This window comes from Miscanthus floridulus, chromosome 15 (genome assembly GCF_019320115.1).
Source record: "Miscanthus floridulus cultivar M001 chromosome 15, ASM1932011v1, whole genome shotgun sequence".
Lineage (NCBI taxonomy): Eukaryota > Viridiplantae > Streptophyta > Magnoliopsida > Poales > Poaceae > Miscanthus > Miscanthus floridulus.
Genome location: NC_089594.1, coordinates 20,230,737 through 20,244,332, shown reverse-complemented (window position 1 = coordinate 20,244,332; position 13,596 = coordinate 20,230,737). Strand labels below are relative to the sequence as shown.

At 46.0% G+C, this 13,596-nt stretch overlaps 1 protein-coding gene across 1 annotated transcript; it reads left to right on the top strand.

The window, feature by feature from the left end:
• The first annotated feature begins 8,554 nt into the window (after nucleotides 1-8,554).
• Nucleotides 8,555-10,355, top strand: LOC136508571 (peroxidase 4-like). The gene is made up of 4 exons (XM_066503280.1): nucleotides 8,555-8,846; nucleotides 8,978-9,169; nucleotides 9,294-9,459; nucleotides 9,816-10,355. The coding sequence occupies exons 1-4, from the start codon at nucleotides 8,607-8,609 to the stop codon at nucleotides 10,205-10,207; spliced, it is 990 nt and encodes a 329-aa protein (XP_066359377.1). The 5' UTR covers nucleotides 8,555-8,606; the 3' UTR covers nucleotides 10,208-10,355.
• The last annotated feature ends 3,241 nt before the right edge of the window (nucleotides 10,356-13,596 follow it).

Here is a 13,596-nt window from a genome sequence, read left to right as displayed (position 1 = left end):
AAATAATAAATATTAGTTACATTATGTTTTATAATTCTAACAAAAAATAAAAAAAAGTTAGGTTATAGATTTTTCCTATGTGCAATAAACAAAAACAAAATTCATATTTTTAACAAAATAATTTTATGCCTTTTATTTAATTTACTATGTATTTAACAAAAACTATTGCATTTCTATTGTATTTAACAAGACTATTGCTTAAAACAGGCGGGAAACAAAACTGCAGCCCACCTTTACTCCCGGGTGGGAAGCCCACCCGGGAGTAAAGGTGGGCTGCAGTTTCGTGGCCCGCCAAAAATAACCCTTTACTCCCGGTGCGTGTTACCAACCGGGAGTAAAGGTATACCTTTACTCCCGGTTGGTAACACGCACCGGGAGTAAAGGTACCTTTACTCCCGGTTGGTAATACGCACCGGGAGTAAAGGGTTTTTACTCCCGGTTGGTGGCTGGCACCGGGAGTAATTCTCTCTGATATATAACCTCCAGCGCCTGGCGCAGATCGATCCGCTCGTCTTCTTCCTCGTCGAACACCGCCGCCCTCTTCTTCCTCGCGCCGCGTCCGTTCGCCTTCTGTGACACCGGCGCCGCCCTCTTCTTCCTCGTGCGGCCTCCACCGCGCGCGCCCGTGCCCCTCCTCCGCGCGCGCCCATGGCCCTCCACCGCGCCCTCCTCCGCGCCCGAGGCCCTCCACCGCGCCCGTGGCCCTCCACCGCGCCCGGCCCTCCACTGCCGAGCTCGAGGTGAATCTAGAACACTGCCTTTGCTCAATCGAAGAATTTTTTCTATCTTCATAGATCAATGTTTGTTAACGAAATGTTATCCAAATATATTCATGTACAAATAGGAACTTTTTTTATCCAAATAAATTTTATCCAAATAAATTTTATCCAAATATATTCATGTACAAATATATCCAAATAAATTTTTTTGAAGGATTTGTTGTAGGATATATAATGGTCAAATAGGAACTCAATTTGGATACCCAGTTTGTAAACTAAGCGTTTTTTAGTTTATAAAAAATATCACATGTGATGATGTAAGCAGTTTTGGTTGGACTTGCATGCATGGCTACAGACAAATGAAGGAAAACTTCAATGTTTCTTCATTTGTGAACTTTGAATATACAGATATAATATATTAATGTTGCTAAAGTAATATGAGCATTACATATTTTTTCCGGGAAGACTATCTTCAAACTTTATATCATAGCATCAGAGATCGCCTGTAGAAGAAGAAAATAAATTCTTATCATTTCAGAAATAGTAATGGTTATATTAGCAATAAGACACATATACTTACATTTCATAATGACTTATACTTACATTATCAACATAGAATTTTCTCATATGATGAATGACTACATGGTTCACATGGTACATAGGATCACAACATCACGCACCGACACCGCCCCGGCCCGCCTCATGTCGTCGTCGTCGTCAGCACGCCGGCCCGCCTCACGTCGTCGTCGTCAGCACACCGGCCACCGCGCCGACACGTATATATACGTCATTTGTATTCATATGCATGTATATATATGTCGCGGAGCACCGCCGCCCTCGTTCGCCCATGCGTTTCTATGTATACGGCGGAGCACCGCCGCCCTCGTTCACCCTTGTGTACAGACATATATACGGCAGAGTGGAGCACCGCCACTCTTGTCACACCGCCCTTTCTCGTGGCCTAGTTGATCAACATTCGTATTATCGTTATCGTAAATGCTAAACAATCACACCAGGGCGAACCGCGCTGTTGATGTCACCGACGTGGTTCGCCCTAGTCACCGACGCAATTTGCCCTCGGCCGTTTATGTATAGCCCTAATTCGCCCTAGTACCGACGTAGTTCGCCCTAGTGTGGCGAATTGCGTCCAGTGACCGAGGGGCAAGATTTAATAATGCATATTGTTCATAGATTTTACGCATGTAAGCAAAGATTTGACGTACTATATATTGGTTTTGTTTTTTGAAGCTAGATGGCCGACCCGAGAAACATGGATGAGGAGGAGTTGATGATGAATTTGATCAACACTGGCACTCAAGTTGCCGGCTGATGATGGTGCTAAAAATAACGTGCAAGAGGATGCAGATGACGGGAGTCAGTACTTAGCTCTTGAACAAAATGAGCAACAACATATTGGCCAAGTATATATTTTTTATTATTAGCTATATATATTATCATCATATGTCTTATGTGTGCTCATGACATTAAAAATAATATTTATGTTTTGTAGCCCTCTGGATCGACATCAACAACTACAACGAAGAGTAAAAATGTTCGAGGTCCCAAAAAGCCATTGGAGGGCCGCTTCATCATCTCGGAGTTCAATGTGGATACAGGCGAACCGGGGGGGCCGAATAAAATGAAATTTGTGCACCACTGTGGTTACCTTGTACGGGACCGGCTCCCGATTAGTACCCGTGAATGGAAGAAGAAGACCAATGCTCCTCATATCAGTTTTGTCTCCGATCATGACAAGGCGTTAATTTGGAAAGATGTCTTGGTACATTTCACGCTTCAAACAGATGGTTATGATGATATAATAGATGGTGATGAATTGAAGGAGCGAGTTAGGGATTGGGCAATGAAGAAGATGGCCACCCAGTTTCAGACTTGGAAGAAACACCTATACACGACGTATGTCAAGAAGAACATAGCACCAGATTTTACTGTCCCAGGCCCGATCTCAAAGCAGAGGCCCTATTGGGATGAGTTTGTACAGTACAAGACTTCGGAAGAGGGTATGAGTCGGGTGATAAAGAACCAACGTAATGCCCAACAGAAGACATACCACCATACCTTGGGATCAGGTGGCTACCCGACTGCCATTAAGAAGTGGAACAAAATGGAAGCAGACCTTCTTGCCAAGGGTATCAGACCAGAATCACTCGAGTGGGGAGAACGTGCAAAGAATTGGTTTTTCGGTCATGGGGGAACACTAGACCAGGAGATAGGGAAGTGCGTTTATGGCGCAAGACTGCAAGAAGCAGCAGAAAGATTGTTTTATGCTCAGAGAGCTACTGCTAGTGGTGCGTTCAGGCCCAACAGAGAGAAGGATGAGCTGACATACGCCATCGGGACTATTGAATATGGTGGCCGAACTAGAGGCAAAGGAAGTGTCTCGTGGGAGCATGGATTCCCTCAGGACAGACCTTCCTACAGAAGTCGCCAGAGAAAGAAGAAAGAAGAGGCACAGCGGCTCTAGAGGTTGGAGGAAGCAGTGCGTGAAGCACAGGAGCGGGAAAAAAACCTTGAAGCGAGAATGCAGGAGGAAATCAGAAGGCAAGTGCAAATAGCAGTGAGTGCAAGCAAGCAGGCATCAGAGCCAGGAATCAACATTAGCCAATCTGTTCAGTTGAAAAGCAGCTGCGCTTCCACGGAGATACCAAATCAAGGGGACACAGGACTGCGCTTCCCTGTGGATGACGTCACTGAACCTTGTACAACGTGTGAGCTACACATTCCGAAGGAGAATTCCACAATCAAGGTGGCTATCGGTCTTGTTAATCCTATCGACCGAACCAAGACACCAAGGATTCATGGGAATATAATCCAAGAAGGATATGCTACCATCTCGGTAGATAAAGCTGAAAAAGGTTTTAGTGATTTGCCTCTTGACATTCCTAGAGGTGATGGCGAGAAGACTCTAGGAGAAGCGGAGAAGACATTCATTCTATGGCGCAAGCGCTACATCATCATTCCAGGGATGTCGGCTCCACCTCCTCCTGAACTACCTCACCATAGGTACGTGCGGATGAAAACACTACATCATTAATTTGTATTGGCTTAAATAATTAATAATCTGCTCATAATAATATGTCATTCCTTTTTTTGTAGCAGATCCTCCCCCAACCTAAATCCAATTGTTCAATCAGCCAGATCATCATAGTGCTCTGTACGATGACATTGTGTTGGAAGGCAAGGCTGCATCCACACCATCTCCAAGGAGGTCTCCAATGCCACAGCCGCCACCTCCAAGGAGGTCTCCAACGCCGCTGCCAACACCTCCAAGGAGGTCTCCTACGCCTCCCCCGCCCCCGCCTACCAAGAAGCCTAGCAAGAGGCCTAGCCCCTCAAACGAAGAACCAGTCCCCGCCTGCAAAGAAAACCACCGTGAAGCCAAGGGCTATTCCCAAAATAATATCTGAAGAGAAGGAAGAAGGAACTGATGCATATAAAAAAGACATGTCTAGATTCTATGACAAACTTAAAATGAATCAAGAAGCAAGGAGAAACCCGGAGAAACCGTACTTCTTCGTTGCTCTAGATATTCTAAGAAAAAAGGTGACTTCTTACCAGCAACAACAGCGGGAATCTCGTAAGCCAGTCCAAATCAATGTTATCGGACTATGACCGCACTCTCACCAAGTCAATTGAAGTGACACAGAAAAAGAAGCGGGCAGGGAAAGGAGTTGCCCAACTCGGACAACAAGCGCACCAATCAATCCCCCCGCTAGTTGTTGGTAATGAATATGGTTCGAATTTAGGATTAATGCATCAGGCAAACATACCTCCGGATGTCGATTTGGATCACCTTGGTGAATTTCTTGATGAGACTGGTCTCTACCTTTACCAGATGTTTGGTGATGGAAACATTGAGAGTGCGGCGGAGGTTGATATTTGGAAGAAAAAATTTATACTAGGCCAGAGTCTATACAACCCTCAAGCCTTATCTGATCTGGGGACGCAAATGTACCTGCTAAACAAGTGGTACATGCAGGCGTCTACCAGTGGAGACTTCTGCGTTGGTGTCAGAATTAGAGACGAACATTGGTTCCGTGGCGATGATGTTATGTATGTTGACTTTGCAGAATTTCATCAACTATGCCACCTGACCTCTCTGGACAAAGTTATCATTAGCTGCTATTGCCTGTAAGTAATAATTCTTTCGATCTATTATTAAACTCATCATATGTGTGTATATGCATATAAATTATCCTAACAAGTACTATATATATGCAGATTTATAATGACAGAGCTCAGAAAGGAAGGCTGCAATGAAATTGGTTTTGTTGATCCCCATATAGTATTCAAAGACCCAATTACTCCAAAGACTAATTGGAAGTCTGAGTCAGAGAGTAACCTCATGAACTTCTTAGTGAACCAACGCCACAAGAAGGATATACTCTTTCCCTATAACTTCAAGTGAGTGTTAATCATGTCGATCATATCCTTAATGGCTCATATGTTGATTCTAGTTAATTAATGAGTGTTATGTGTTATATCCTATAAACACATGCAGCAATCACTGGATATTGATGGACATCGATCTGGTGAAAAGTCACTTGATAATCTATGACTCGATGAGAAAACCACAACAAGACTACCAAGATATGATAGATATTATCCAGAGGTAATTTCGGGATCTCTAGCAACTATATATACACACAAACATGATGATTAACTATATCTGATGACGTGGCAAATTTTTTATTGGGCAGTGTTTGGAAAACCTTTATTGAGAAGCAACACATGGAAAAAATGCAAAGCGCCACTGAATGTAATCCCTTTGAAAGTAAGTCCCCTGAATCGCATCATCTTTATTAATTAAACATATAGCTTTCACCGGATCACCAGATTGGATGACAAATCTTTTTCTCGTAAAGTGGTGTCTGAGGCAGGAACAGGGGAACAACTACTGTGGTTACTATGTTTGCAAGTTTATCAAGGTGCTCTCCCAAAGAACTCCTACAGAGAGACTCAAAGTACGTTAAAAATACACTATATATTCATTTAATTATTATTATTGATTGTGTTACTATGTCTTTATATATATATATATGTACATATATTAATTTATTTTCCTTTAATTCAAACCTGTAGACTCGATGGTTGGAGGAAAAGGTCATACGGCAAGACCAAATCAAAGCAATTCAAGAGTCTATAGCCGGATTTTTTAATGAGCAGGTCATCGATTCCAAGGGCGAGTTCTACTTCGACCCAACACTGCCATTGAAGCCAAGCTAGAGGATGAGAGGAAACTTGTTATGTCACAACAACTGTAATGCAATCTTTTGTAATATATGCACATGAAATAATATAATGTAAAATACACATATGCATGCATGCATGTAAATATATATATGATGCATGCATGCATATATATATATATATATTTCTATGCTTGAATTGTGTGATTTAATACGTTCATTGTGCTTGAACCGAAACATACTATACGCGCGTATAAATGTATAATTAGCAGCGTACAATACGACTTCGAAAACCTATTTTGAAAAAAAAACAAAAAAATGAAAAGAAAACAAAAAAGGAAAAAACCTTTAGTCCCGGTTCGTATTACCAACCGGGACTAAAGGTGCCGGCCATCGTGGCATGTCAGGAGGCACCTTTAGTCCCGGTTGGTGTTACCCACCGGGACTAAAGGTCCTCCTTTAGTCCCGGTTCCTGACCCGGGACTAAAGGACCCCCCCTTTAGTCCCGGATGCTTGCTCCCGGGTGGGGAACCGGGACTAGAGGGGGTTCCCCACCGGGAGTAAAGCTCGGTTCTCTACCAGTGAGGAGGAGAGGATATATAGTGCCTTGCTGAGGAAATCAAGCCATATGTACAATCACATGTTCTGTCGTTAATAGACTATCTGTCAGTAAAAGTGTTGTCTGTCGCTAAATATTTTTAGCGATAACACTTGCATTGTCTGCATAAGTCTATCGCTATAACTTTTTAGCAACAGATCGTCTGTCGCTGTATCCACTTTTAGCGTCAGATTGTTCATCACCAATCTCGGTGTTGTGGTGTAGTGAACACTGGTTCCAAGGTTAGTTATTATTTCTTATTTTCCATCCTAGTGAAACAACTCAATTCGTTTAGTGTTTTGTCATAGTTGTTTGGTGGCGACCCACCCACTCTCTTTAATGTACGTAGAAATGTCTAAAACATATATCCAGTGAAGCTATAAATATTACTTAAATATATATCCTGAATCAAAATGGCCTCTATATTGAAAAGTAGGCATTGCATTGGAACCTTCTCCACCAGCTGTTGAATATTCGATCGCTTTTATTTAGAAGCAAGATGGAGAGCATAGCTAGAACTGCTGAAATGAAAGTTTTTGGTACTCGTACGACTTGGGTCGCAATTGGGTTGTTGGATGCGTGAACTGCATGCCTGCCTCCTTGTAGCATGGAAAATTCAGTGGACTCTTGCTTGTCGATATTCTTGTAAAATTATTGTGAAAGTAGTGTACTCAAAACACAAAGTCCTCGTCCAGGCAATATATACATGCTGACTAATTAAGCTTCTTCACAACACCAACTGCTCTGACCTTGAGGCCTTGATCAGGGCTTACATGCTTGTCCTATTCACAACTACTCTTGGAAGCAAATAAAACATCCACAACATATGCATGCATCTCTGAGGGCCGGGGCTGTTGAGTCCTTTTCATATATTTAGTGCGACAAACAAAATAAATGAGGGCTACAAAACATAGTGACTTTATTTAGAACAAACAGATATTCCATATTTACAGTACCAGAGAGAGAGAGAGAGAGAGAGAGAGATTTGGAAATGTACTATTAGTATATGTGATCTTGATGGATAGCGTAGTCAAATTGTACAGTTTATTAAATTGTCAGTGCTATAGCTCTGGCCATAAATAAATTAAATACAAGTATATGACCATTGTTCTCCCCAAGCAGCCACTACCACTAACAGGCATCATGTCTATGAATTACTTCCATGATGGTGATGTGAGTTGAAGGGCGGGCCTGGTGCATGCGGTAGAGTCTTACCGTCTGTGATCGGAAGGTCCCGGGTTCGAGTCACGGTCTTCTCGTATTGCACAGGCGAGGGTAAGGCTTGCCACCGACACCCTTCCCCAGACCCCGCACAGAGTGGGAGCTCTCTGCACTGGGTACGCCCTTTTTTTATGGTGATGTGAGTAGATATGTATGACCCTTGGACTCTGAATGCTTCCGACTATGGACTATATCTGCATGGTAGCACAGTGTGCAGAGGAGCCTCTGAATGCTGATGTGAGCACATATGTAATTCTGTCTCTGAATGGTTCCAACCATATATCTGCAACTGTTGATGATCAAAATCTTGATCGGTTCAGCCGAACCGTCCCTATAGTAGGATGCTAGGGTAACTTTTATCAAACCATTCAGAGAAACACGGTTTGATACAATACATACGTTCCGATTGACTAAAAGCAAAGCTCCATGCTTGCACGCTTTCCTAAATTAAAGACAGTCTGCATACACAGTAGCAGACTAGCAGTGTGAATTGCGAAAGGCGCGAGTGATTCCTCGTAGCTAGCTAGCTGTTGCCTGTTGGGCAAGCAACCTTGATTGCCGGCTTTTCAACTCGATCGAAGTCCAACATAGTAGGTGAAGGTGAGGTGAAGCCGGTACATGACATGATCTAACCTAATCATATATATATAAATATATTCATGCATTCATGGAGTGCTTGGCTGCTTGCTATATACTACCTAGCTTCAAGCTTATACTAACAGACTGAGTCCAGGAGTTTCTGCTATAAATATGGATGTCCTGATGTCCATGTTCCCCAGCAAGCTAGCTACCTCCAGAGCTCCAAGCAATACACCTCACTGCACTCAGAGGCACAAAGACTAGCCTGTAGCCCTGTACGAGATGGCTGAAGCAACATCAGCTGCAAGATGCAGCGGCAAAGGCGTCGCTCTCCTCTTGCTCCTTGTGTTGTTGGCCGGCACCACCGGCACCTCGTCGGCGCAGCTGTGCACCAGCTTCTACTCCCACTCGTGCCCCGGCGTGTACGACGCCGTCAGGTCGGTGTTGCAGGCCGCCATCGCCAGGGAGCAGCGCATGGGCGCCTCCATCCTCCGTCTCTTCTTCCACGACTGCTTCGTCCAAGTACGTACATACAGTAACAGTACTCGCTCGCTCCGCCATTATAAATTAGTAATTACTAACACAATCAAGCAACTTGTGATTATATATATACGTATATATGTTTAATAATAATGTGATCGATCATGGTGTAGGGTTGCGACGCCTCGCTGCTGCTGGATGACACGCCCAGTTTCAGGGGCGAGAAGATGGCCAACCCCAACAACGGCTCCGCCAGAGGATTCGAGGTCATCGACGCCATCAAGTCCGCCGTCGAGAAGGTCTGCCCCGGCGTCGTCTCCTGCGCCGACATCCTCGCCATCGCCGCAAGAGACAGCGTCGTCATCGTAAGCCTAGCTAGCCGGCCCTTGTAGTATAGTATATTCTTTGAATCACTTCAGAGCTAGAAAGATGCATGAGACTGATGAACCTGCAACTGCAACTGATGGATGCATGCATGCACACATGCAGCTGGGTGGTCCGAGCTGGGACGTGATGGTTGGGAGGAGGGACTCAAGGACGGCGAGCTTCAGCGGCGCCAACAACAACATCCCGCCGCCGACGTCGGGCCTCGCCAACCTCACGTCGCTCTTCGCCGCGCAAGGCCTCTCCCAGAAGGACATGGTCGCGCTCTCTGGTGCGTATTTATATAATTCCCGCTACATTAGTAATTAACTACTAGCTGTAAATAAATAATGCAATGCTAATTCTCCAAGAAATTAAACTTGTCTCTCAACTTTGGAGACATGCATATAAGAATGTGAATTTAGCAATTCCACAGTACTGTTTCTCAATCACTAGCTCAATATAGATATCTGGCAAAGATTAAGTTTATGTGCTAGATTAAGTTAAGTGGTATACCAAGATATAAGTCATTAAATATCTCTAGTTTCAGCTATAGATATTTGTAACTTTGTCTCATGTTTAATTCATTCCAAGATATAAGTCATTAAATATTTCTATATGTGTCGCTTTGCCTCGATCTATTGCTAGGAGCTCACACCATTGGCCTAGCACGTTGCACCAACTTCAGAGCCCACATATACAATGACACCAATATCGACGGCAGCTTCGCAAGATCAAGGCAATCGGTTTGCCCTAGGACCTCAGGTTTTGGTGACAACAATTTGGCGCCTCTGGACTGTCAAACCCCAACTGTCTTTGAGAACAACTACTACAAGAACCTTGTTTGCAAGAAGGGGCTTCTACACTCTGACCAGGAGCTCTTCAATGGTGGATCCACAGATGTGCAAGTCCAATCATATGTTAGTAGCATGGGCGCATTCTTTGCGGACTTTGTGACCGGCATGATCAAGATGGGTGATATCACGCCAATGACCGGCTCCAATGGGGAGATCAGGAAGAACTGCAGAAGGATTAATTAAGAGGCAGTGCACACTAGCAACCTATCATTCTATCGATCTGTTGAGGATTTTCAATAACGTCCTACTTTCTTTCAAGATTGTAATCCTTCCATTTTACACAAAATTGTTAAATCATTATGTTGTACTAGTTTGTTGAGATTATGTCTGTTTGTTTAAATATAAGTAATAATCTATCATTTGTTATGTATATAAACCTTTCCCTATTTTTCTAGAACACGACTTCACGCGTATTTCATTAAGAAGAAGAGTGCCGAAAGAACGGCTTACACAACGCAACTACGGGAGGACCTATAGTGCCAGTTACAGAACCACAGAGAAAGTGGTTAGGAACCTAGCGACAAACAGAACAGAAAGAACGGCGGAAGGGGAGACCCGTCCACCACAACCCTATCCGACTGAACCTGCAAAGGAGAAATACAACATCGCTGGGCTGCCAACACAAGAGGTGAAGCCATGGTAGCAAAGCATCCACCAAGAGGAGAACGGCGGCAAAGCATCCGCTAGGGTCAACGCGCAAAGCATCCGCAAGAAGGGGCATCACGCGCATGGCGGAGCCCAAGTGACGTCGGCGGCAAAGCATCCATCCGAACAACAACGACGGCAAAGCATCCGTCAAAGAAGCAGCGGCAAAGTATCCACTGCGAAGAACCAACGACTGTGGCAACACCCGGCAGGCTGGACAGATCCATGCGAAGAGTAGCTTGAAGTACACACAGACACAGCACAAGAAGAGCAACTCCGGCGAGAGCAACGGGAGATGGGCTGCAGCAGTGCTGCAGCGATGCCTTCAGGAAGGAAATTGACGTCCTCAGACGCCAATCAATGCTGGAAGAAGCACATGAGTAGGACTTTCAACCCCGGCCTGGCCCGGACGAACCGAAACTTCGGCGACGCCTCCAAGGAGGTAGATGGCACATGTTGCGCCGCCGCCGGCCCGGAGGAAACGTGCAGGGTTTTCGCTCGTGGCACCCGCAGTGACAGCACCGACGGCAAAGCGCCAAAGTCGCCAGCACACCACCACAGCACTTGCCAGCAGCCCACCGGCCGCCGGCAACTCGACCTTCAGAGGAGGGCATATCTGGCCCAGCCACCACCATCGTGGTCCTAGACGCCACCAGAGAGGGGAGGCCACTGGCCGGCCGCCATCGCCGTGGCCCAGTAGTGGAGCACCGGCCTTGGCCACGGCAGGTTAGCCACCAGGCAACCACGGGCCGGCCAGAGCCAGGCCGGCCGCCCCGCGCACGCCCCGCGTGGAGGAGAGGCGACGCCACGTGAAGAACGAGCGGACCCCGCCCCAAAAGCCGTAGGAAGGCGCAGATCCAGCCAGAAACCACGACAAACACTAGATCCGGAGCAGAGCTCGCGAGATCCAGTCATGGAGGTCCCAAAGCCGCCTCGAGCTCGCTGGAGTTGATATTGAAGAGGAGGTGTGGTGGGGGGTGGAGAGGGGAGAGGGACGGGGCTGCGGTGGGAGGCCGTTTTTGGGCGCCACCGCTGGCCGCCGCCGCCGCGCGCCGGAGAATGGCAGCGGGCCGGAGGGGTGGGGGGTCCGGCGGCGCCGGTGAGGGCCCCCCTGAGTCGCCGGTTGGGGAGCGCTCGGGGGTGGGGGTTCTATGGGTACAAACCTTTTTCTTGAGTATATATATGCCATATACTTTTTGCATGTGAACAACTAAGGTGCTTTCTCCAGCTCCTGTGTACTAAATCGGTTAATTCTTTATTTACAATTGTTTGATCGAACACATATATACTCTAAATTAAAGCTAATAAAGATGCTGTAAAGTACGATGTCATAACATTATTATTATGTGATTTTTTTCTTGCTTTGACTGGTTCAAGATCGAGAGTGTAATTAATCTCGCGGCATGCATGTCTTAATTTCTCTGCGTGCTTGGTCTAACTTAGCCCCCCTTTGGCAGGGCTCATCGAGCGGCTTCTTGAGCGGCTCATGGTGAAGCCCTGCCAAACACTATAACTCAAAATGGCTCACGAGGAAAAGCCAGGAGAAGCCCCACCTTTTCCGCTCTCTAGGTTCTTCCGCCGATGAGAAGCCAAAAATAGTGGCTCATACCGGCTCATTCCTCCACCCAAAATACTAAAGTATGCATGTGCCCTTGCTATTTCACAGAAATTAAAACATTTGCCATCAGGCAAGCCTGCGAGCTCGGCAGCAGCGTGGAGGCGGCGGCGGGGGGTGGTGGCCGGCGGACGCCATGGCGGCCGGCGGCGCGTGCGGAGCCCACGGCCGGGCCGAAGCTCAGCAGCCGAAGCGGAGCATGGCGGTGTGCCGAGGCCGCGGCCATGTTGGATCTCAGAGGCGTGCCGAGGCCACGGCCATTGCGGAGCTTGACTGCGCGAGCGGAGGCGGCATCCATGGTGGAGCTCGGCGGCGCGGGTGGAGCACCGGCGGCGGCGGCGGCGCAGACCCCTAATGTGCCCAGCGGAGAGCACGGAGGTGGGGGCACGGGTGGTGCCCTGGACGCCGCCCAAGAGAGAAGAAGGAAAGAAAGGCCGATCGGATCAGAGAGAGGAGGGGAAAAGAAGGGAAGGCCGATCGGATAAGGAGAGAGAAGGGGAAAAGGAAAGAAAATGAAAAGGAAAATGAAGAGAAAAAAAAAAGAAAAAGAAAAGAGAAAAAAAGAAATATAAGGGTATTTTGGATATTTGACATCTTCTTTCCAATCTGAAATGCCAGAAGAAAGCCGTTTTGCCAAACGTTTTCGTACAAAATAAGCCAGAGCCAGAAAAAGCTGCTTTTCCATACGAGCCAGAGCCAGAGCTATTTTTTCACGAGCCAAAGCCATGCCAAACGGGGCCTTAATTTGCGGTGATAGCGACAAAGCAATGCAAGAAAGGTAGTCTAGGAGTAGGGCTTACTATATATAGCAGTTAGGTAAGGTGCACGCGCGGTCACTATTTTCGTGCAAGCACACATGTCATGTAGCTGTTGGTTTTTGTTTTTTACTTTGTTTTCCAAGAGGTTATCAAGTACGAAGAACAATTGGATCTTATCGAGGTGCTAACTTCTGTTACGTACTAAAATAAACAGACCTTAATTGCTACGGAAGAACAATTGAAGAAAGCCCTTTGTGTTCAATCCGTGAATTCATAGCTTCTAACTAAAAGCATCATCAAGCATTTTTTTGGTTACTACCCATGCATGAAGGACAGATTGAACACAAAGGGCCTTCTTCAGAGAAAAAAACTATGAATTCACGGATTTTTTTTTCTTTTGACAGCTCCTTCCTCTGCTTCTGTTTCTCTATGGCAGGTCATCATTGAAGAGATCTTCCATTTCTCTGTGGCAGTACCCCACTGAGGCACTAGTAGAGAACAGACCTTTGATCCTCGGCCAAAATGGACTCTAGTCCCAGAATTTTTTGCCCCCG